Source organism: Parasteatoda tepidariorum, chromosome 7 (assembly GCF_982258835.1).
Source record: "Parasteatoda tepidariorum strain Cologne lab strain chromosome 7, Ptep-v5.0, whole genome shotgun sequence".
NCBI lineage: Eukaryota > Metazoa > Arthropoda > Arachnida > Araneae > Theridiidae > Parasteatoda > Parasteatoda tepidariorum.
In genome coordinates this window covers 54,294,315-54,302,305 of record NC_141761.1, presented here as the reverse complement: position 1 = coordinate 54,302,305, position 7,991 = coordinate 54,294,315, and the positions used below count along the sequence as shown (strand labels likewise).

At 25.8% G+C, this 7,991-nt stretch overlaps 1 protein-coding gene across 1 annotated transcript; it reads left to right on the top strand.

Moving 5' to 3' along the window:
• Positions 1-1,037: 1,037 nt before the first annotated feature.
• LOC122274028 (astacin-like metalloprotease toxin 5) lies at positions 1,038-7,991 on the top strand. Its single transcript, XM_087167861.1, has 6 exons — positions 1,038-1,197; positions 2,361-2,422; positions 3,293-3,374; positions 5,654-5,768; positions 6,579-6,754; positions 7,746-7,991. The coding sequence occupies exons 1-6, from the start codon at positions 1,122-1,124 to the stop codon at positions 7,961-7,963; spliced, it is 729 nt and encodes a 242-aa protein (XP_087023987.1). The 5' UTR covers positions 1,038-1,121; the 3' UTR covers positions 7,964-7,991.

The window sequence follows — 7,991 nt, the reverse complement described above, 5'->3', positions numbered from 1 at the left end:
GCTGTAATTTAAAAACTATTCAATAAAATTAAGCAAAATTTTTGGAGCAATTTAAAAATAAATACAAAAAATTTGTTTTAAAATTGAAAAAAAAAATAGCTTAAAACTAAGCAAAATATGAGTATTTGAAGTAGTTCTTTGGGGAAAAAAATAATTCTTTTCCTATTGTTATTGAAAAAAAAAATTTATATAATTTTGTAGTAAATTCTATTTGGCAACTAATGAAGAAAGTCTTAAAACGTAAAAAGTTTTCAAAAATTTTCGATATAATTTTTTTTTTAAAAAAGTTTTCATAAATTTTATTTTGTTCTTGATCTCCAGTTATCAGGTCTATTGCAATACTACAAAATAAAATTTGTGGAAAACCCCGAATAATTTTGAGCCTTTTAGAAAAAGTATACAAACTGCATAGAAAATGTCTCGAAACGTTTCACGTTTTTAAAATATTCAAATAAGGCTTTTTTCATTAGTTGCAAAATACGATTCACTACAAAATTATATATAAAAAAAATATTAACCTTTAAATGCTCATATCTTGAGTAGTTTACTTCTTTTCAAAATTTATAACAAAATTTTTGTATTCAATTTCAGATAGCTCCAAAAATTTTGTTTAATTTTACTGAATATTTTTAAAGTTATAGTAAAAAACATAAGGCAAAGATATTAGTTTTTTGATAAAAATGCCAATATTTATCCGACAAATGTTTAGTTGTCTTACCAAGATCTAAGGATATTCTGTGAAGTTTGAGAAAAGAAAACTTCTTAGAAATCTAATAGTTTTTGATATTCATTTGTTACTCTTAATTTAAAATTATCCATTTAAGCTTATTTGGAACACTGACCATTCTCCATTTAATATTGCTGAAAACTCTACTATTTATATTTTTAGTTAAATTTTTTCATACATATTGCTTCAGACGTTCATTTAACTCATACAATTAATCGATAAGCTTTCTGCCATTTAGGAATGGTATGACAGAATGTTTATTTCCCTAAGAAGATAAGCAACTCACTCGATAAGAAGTGGATAAGAGGATAGAATACTCCATAAGAGGATAGGATTATAGATTCTTAAGTTTTTTTATCTGCAAATTGTTAATAAACATCATCATACCACAAACATGCGTATTATATTAGTGTTTTGTGTGCTAGGTATAGCACTAGGTGAAATTCATCTGACTCCTCAAGAAGAAGAAGGTAAATAAAATTTTATTTTCCTGCATTCTGTCGGGTTTCACTATTATTTCTGATTTATTTAATATGCTTCCTTTTTATTGAAAAGCTTTTATTCTTAGTGTAATAAATATTTTACTATTCATAATTTGAACTTCACTCTATTCCATTTTCTTAAAAAATGCTTTAATTTTAATCTCTCCAAATTCTTAATTATTTACATTTTTTGGCTATTAATGACATTTTAAAATTAAAGTATTATCGCCTTTAATGCCACACATAGAAAACTCAGACACAGATCAATAAACGACTCAATATCTTGAACTAGCCAAACTCGTCAGCCATTGCCTTGTGAATGAAATAAGGGTAAAGAGTCTTTTGTTTGACAAAAGAGCACCACTAGGGTGAAAGTGCAACTTTGCTACAAACCCCGTGGATAGATGACAGCTTGAAAGGAAAAATGTATAGTCATATCATTTTACTTGGTCAATTTTCAAGGTGAAAGCGAATTTTGCAGGAAATTAGGGTGAAATTTTAATGCTTATTAAATTTTGGCAATATTTATTGATTACTCAACTGGTTTGAAGGTATTATTTTTATCGAGAATATGATAAACAAAGTAAAAAATATTTATATACATCTAGTTTAATTTATTACTTTATTTTGAATTACAATAACTGCTTGAAATGGTTTTTATCACAATTTTATGCAAAGCTTAATTCACTATCTCTAAACTAGCCAACAGCAATTTTTAACACATTTTCAAATGAATCTATATTTTAAATAAATCTTTAAATTCAAAAAAAAATTTCAATATACAGTCGATGTCAGTTTATTTTAAAATTTACAAGATTCCTAGACCATTTCAACCACAGCGCTATTTAAACCTATAATAACAACAACATATTATATACTAACATAATATTTTATATCTCATTTTTATTTCTTCAGAAACTCATTCGTACACTTGAAGAATAAATAAACTGAAATATAAAAGTACATATTTTAACTGGAAAAAAAGTAATATATCTTATATCCATCTAATATTTTTAAAATATTAATATAAACTACAAATTATCACTGAAAATTATTAGATAAATTATCATTTAAATAGAAATTTAAAATTATTCTCTATTAATAAATATAGAATCCTTATATTTTAAAAATTTGCGTAATTTTGTTTCTAGAAGCTAGATTAGCTCTACAAAATCCAGATTTGTACGATGGAGACATGTATGGTGTAGATGAAGTAAGTAATCCTAACCAGTTTGTTAAATTTATTAAAATTAACCTGCAAAACCGATGTGTCATATATACAATTTGTTCCAAGACAATAAATCTGACCAACAAAATATTTTTAAGTTAATAAAAAAGCATGATTTCAAAACGGAAGTTGACTGTTTAAAGTATAACACCTTGACGGGATTTATGACACCGTAATTTTTCTTTAAATTACTTAAGAATAATTTTTTGTTAATTTTATAAATTCGTTTGATTGTAAATTGATTTTAATTAAAAAGTTGAAATTATTAGCAGTATTAGTGAATAACTTATACGTCATTCAAAGGTATGTCAAGATTACTCAGAGCAAAGGTAACGAACCACAGTGATTTGTATACTGCATTGAGAAAAAATTTTGATCAAAACGACCAAAATATAGTAAAATGTACTGTGTTTCTGATTCTACGGGATTACCAAAAAGCTAAGTAAATTTACCTAAGCATTTCAATAATGACTTTTAATTAGTTTTTAATAATGACGTTTTAATTATTCCTAGTAGATATTTACCACTCTCCCTTTTATGTTTTTTTAATTGCAAGAAATACAATTTCAAAGTTTCATATATATATATATATATATATATATATATATATATATATATATATATATATATATATATATATATATATATATATATATATATATATATATATATATATATGTGTGTATTATATATATATAATATATATATATATATATATGAATATATATATATATAATATATATATATATATAATATATATATATATATATATATATATATATATATATATATATATATATATATATATATATATATATATATATATATATATATATATATATTTCTTTTTTGCAGGACTCTGAACGTAATGCTAAAGTTGGAAATCATTTTAGATGGCCTGAGGCACGAGTACCATACGTTATTGATTCATCTTTAAGTATAAATACGTCAAACTGATTTAAAATAAACAATACACTTTTAATAATTTCATATTATTTTATTTTTTTTCTAAACATAAAGTTTTTTACTTTTTTAATTTGCATCATTTTCAATAAACTTCACATTAAAGCTAACAAAAAATCTGAATAAGAAGGACATTTTTAAGAAATTAATATGTTATACTTTTTAAGAAAAATTTGATTAAAAAAAATTAACTCAGTCTCTTTTTAACTGATATCAAAGACCTAAATTTATACTATTTAGGCAATGGGTAAGAATTTTCCTGAATATTTCAGTCAGAAGAAATCAGAACATCAGTCGTAACGTATATATTTGGAACAAATAATTACAGAAATTAAAAAAATTAAAGTAAGATAATTTTATGTTTATTGGAGAAACAAAAATAGTGCATGTTAGAATTTTGTGATGATTACTTTCACAAGATCATCAAACCTATTTTTCATGATAAAGTAACAGTCAAAATAATGGCAGTTGATTATTTGACACGCTTTTCAGTTTCCTTTAATAATGAAACTGATTGGGGGGAGGGTGATGCTATATTGCTTACAGGTTTCTTTTCATATTTCTGATGTTTTTTTTTTAAATTTTGTTCATTTAAATATTAAACTTGTTTAAATTATAATTTTTATAAGAGCTGGTGATTGCGTAACAACCTACATAAATAAACAACTATGATTATTTTTATAAATGCTCCATTTGACAACTATTACTTTTAAAGGATTAAAAAAAATCTTGAAAATCATTAATTTTGTAAATCATTAATATTAATAATTTTAGCCACTGAGAAAAAAGTTTAGTAAAATAAAAATTAAGCATGATCATATAAAAATGATAAAGATTGGGAAATATGGTAAAAATTGGTAATTTTATGATGATACCTTGGCATAAAAACTTTAAAGATTATTGGTTATATTTACTTTACAGTTTCACTTTGTACTAAATGCGCGGTAATAAGAAGAAACATTTTGAGAAGCAGAATTACCTTTAACCGTTACCATACGAACAAAAAAAATTACCATGTGAATGGTTTAAATAAGGCATATTTTAACTTGATTAAAGATAATTATGCTTTTTTTTCACCACAAAAGCTATTACAATGCAATACGATAATCTTCCCAGAATTTTTTTTTTCTCCAAGTCATATTGCTTTTTTCGAGCCCACAGTTCTAAATATACAATTTATTCTCTTATTCTAATAAGAAAAAACTAATTAAAACAAAAGGTTTCTCATCAGTCATTTTTATAATACAATTCAGATTTATACAGTTCTGTGAAATAGTATAATTCCAAGTTTAATTTTCATTATTGAATATTAGTTTTTAGTACTATAACAATTAAAATTATTGATTTTTAGAAGTTAATAAAATTAATTTATTTAATTATCGAACCAGATTTTTATAGTCGGAATTTTTTTTAGTCATTTTTCGCTCATAACCTATTACAAACCTATTACCTATTATACCTATTACATACCTATTACAAACCTATACCTATTACAGACAGCGAAAAGACATATAATTTATGTTATTTTCTGTGAATCGATCGATATGTTTTTAAACATTTCCTTAACTTTTTTATTTCTTATAAAAATGAAATATTTAACGATAAATACTGGGATAGGAAATAGTATTGTTTATTTTTCTAATTTAAAATGCATTCTTAAAGCTATACCTTTTCCAAGAATTTTCGGAGTCACTTTCAAAGCATATTTAAGTTCATACAGTAAAATTTCATTTTTAAAATTTATATATTAATGTATAAAAACGTTTCAGCAAATATCATACTGAAATGTTTATAGCAAATTTTATTGCACGCAATGCGCTCATTAGAACTGTCTCAATCGAGGAATATGAAAAAAAGGAGCTGACCTCCCTTTTTCAGAAATACGATGTTCCTTCTATGGTAGTTAAAAAGAGAAAGTCCTTAAGAACGGAGTTAGAGGATGGATCTTGGGCGTAAAAGTAGAAAACTGATGCATATAAGTACAAGTATGTAGCACATGGACCATAAAAGGGGTAGTGAGTAATATTTTTAAACAATAAATTTTAAATCATAGATTATAAATAAAAGATCCTGAATTTTGAAAAGTTAAATATTGCTTTAATATATTGTTTATATATATATATATATATATATATATATATATATATATATATATATATATATATATATATATATATATATATATATATATATATATATATATATATATATATATATATATATATATATAATTTTTCATTTTATTATTGTTAGGTAGTCAGACAAAACTTATTCAGCAAGGTTTCGATGATTATCACAAGAACACATGCGTGAGATTTGTTCCCAGAACAACTGAAGAAGCTTACATAAAAATATTTTCCGGACATGGGTAAGAAGGTAAAACAAAATGTTTGTAAGAAATTATACACATTAATTGAGAATGTTAGACTTAATTTCAAAGCTTAGGCAAATACTTTGTCGTTGGAAACAGCTTTTCTTTGAGGAGATTTCTGGATGATAAATGTCGGCCTGTTCCTAATATTTCATATTTTGAAATCTCTTTCAGCTGCTTCTTATCCATCGTAACTTAAGGGACGTAGCCATCCCATCGCAACCACCCATCGTAAAACTGCGTCTTAACCGTTTTGTCTCTTTCAAAATGAGCTATTCTACTGGTTTTAAATCATCCATTCTAAATAGATGAAAAATCAGATCTAATCCATCAACCATCTCACATTTTTTAATATCTTGGTCCTTAAAGCATTTCTTTCAACAGATATACCATATTTTTCAACTAATATTTTATTTTATGCCCACTAAGAATATCTCAAAAATACATAAATGGGCCCCATCGGATTTCGCTAATAATTTAGTATTAGAGCATAAGACCAAAATATGTTTAAAGTCGATGGCACTTTTGTTTTTCCTTTCTTAAATTTCATAGTATTTTTATTAACAATTTCAAAAATATAAGTTAAGTTTAGTCATCATTAGTTTAGTTTATAAGTTTAATTCATTATATTTATTATTTTCATTAGGTAGATTGATAAGTTTAGTCATAGGATCACCCTTACGTTATTATTTTGACGAATCTATTCTCTCTGTAATTTTAAAGGAAACTAGGTTTGTTGTTTTAAGCTGATTAAATTACTTTAATACGTTGAGATATTTACTAGAAAAAAAGCACATTTTTTTACAGGTGTTACTCATCAGTGGGCAGAGTAAGCACACAGCAGCTGTTATCTCTCGGCAATGGATGCATGTATGTGGGAACTGTTGTTCATGAGTTGGGACATGCCTTGGGATTTTATCACGAACAGAGCAGATCAGACAGAGATGATTATCTGATCATTTACTTAGAGAATGCCTCTCCCAGTAAGTCTTTTAATGAAATCTTTTAAGTATGAAAACATACTATTATAATTATCAATCAGTAAATAATAATTTGAATTAACGAAATTTAATTAAAATATTAAAATTATTAGTCAGCACACACACACACACACACATATATATATATATATATATATATATATATACCGAAGAACCACAAAATTATGACCACTCTTCTAATAACATGTATGACCACCTTTAGCCCTCAAAACTGCTAGCACCCGCCGTGGCATTGATTCCACAAGGTACTGATAGGTAGCCTGAGGTATCTGGTGCGAAGCGCTCACCAACTGGTCTTGCAATTCCCTCACATTACGAAGGGGGCAACGTGGCAGCATGAATTTGGTTTTCCAAGTAGAACTACAAATGCTCTATTGGATTAAGGGCAGGTGAATTTGGGGGGTTAAGACATGACTTGAAAGTCACTGGAATGTTCCTCGAACCAATCCGTGACGATTCCACCCTTATGACATTGTGCATTATCCTGATGGTAAACACCATCCCTCGCAGGAAAAACTGTCGCCATGAATGTATGGTCTGCAACTATGTTCAAGTAGCTTGCAGACGTCAGGGATTGTTCTATGAGGATTATGGGTCCTAATATAATGGCTCTTCGGTGTGTACATACATATATATATATATATATATATATATATATATATATATATATATATATATATATATATATATATATATATATATATATATATATATATATATATATATATATATATATATATATATATATATATATATATATATATATATATATATATATATATATATATATCAGTTTTATTAATACGATGTAAGAAAGGCAAGATATTTTTCCGCTGTTCTGTTTTCCGGTTTTAATTTCTACTTTTAATAATTCTTTTTGAATTGTAAAAATATATTTGATTTTTCATAATAATTTCCTTTATCTCTTCTAAAAATGTTTTTCTCTTTCTTAATTCACATTTTGCTTTCTTAGGAAGTAGTGGTAACTTTCGTAAGCTCTCTCCGGAAGAAAATATATTGTATAATGCCTTCGATTATAATTCCATTATGATCTATGGGAATGATGCCTTTTCTCACAATGGAAAGTCTACGATGGTGGCAAGAAATGGACAAGCATTGTTAAACCCTTACACCAAGAAGGGCATGACAGCATCTGATATTGAAAGAGTCAACAAAATGTACAATTGTTGAAAATAAAGTTTCCATGTTCGGCAAGAAA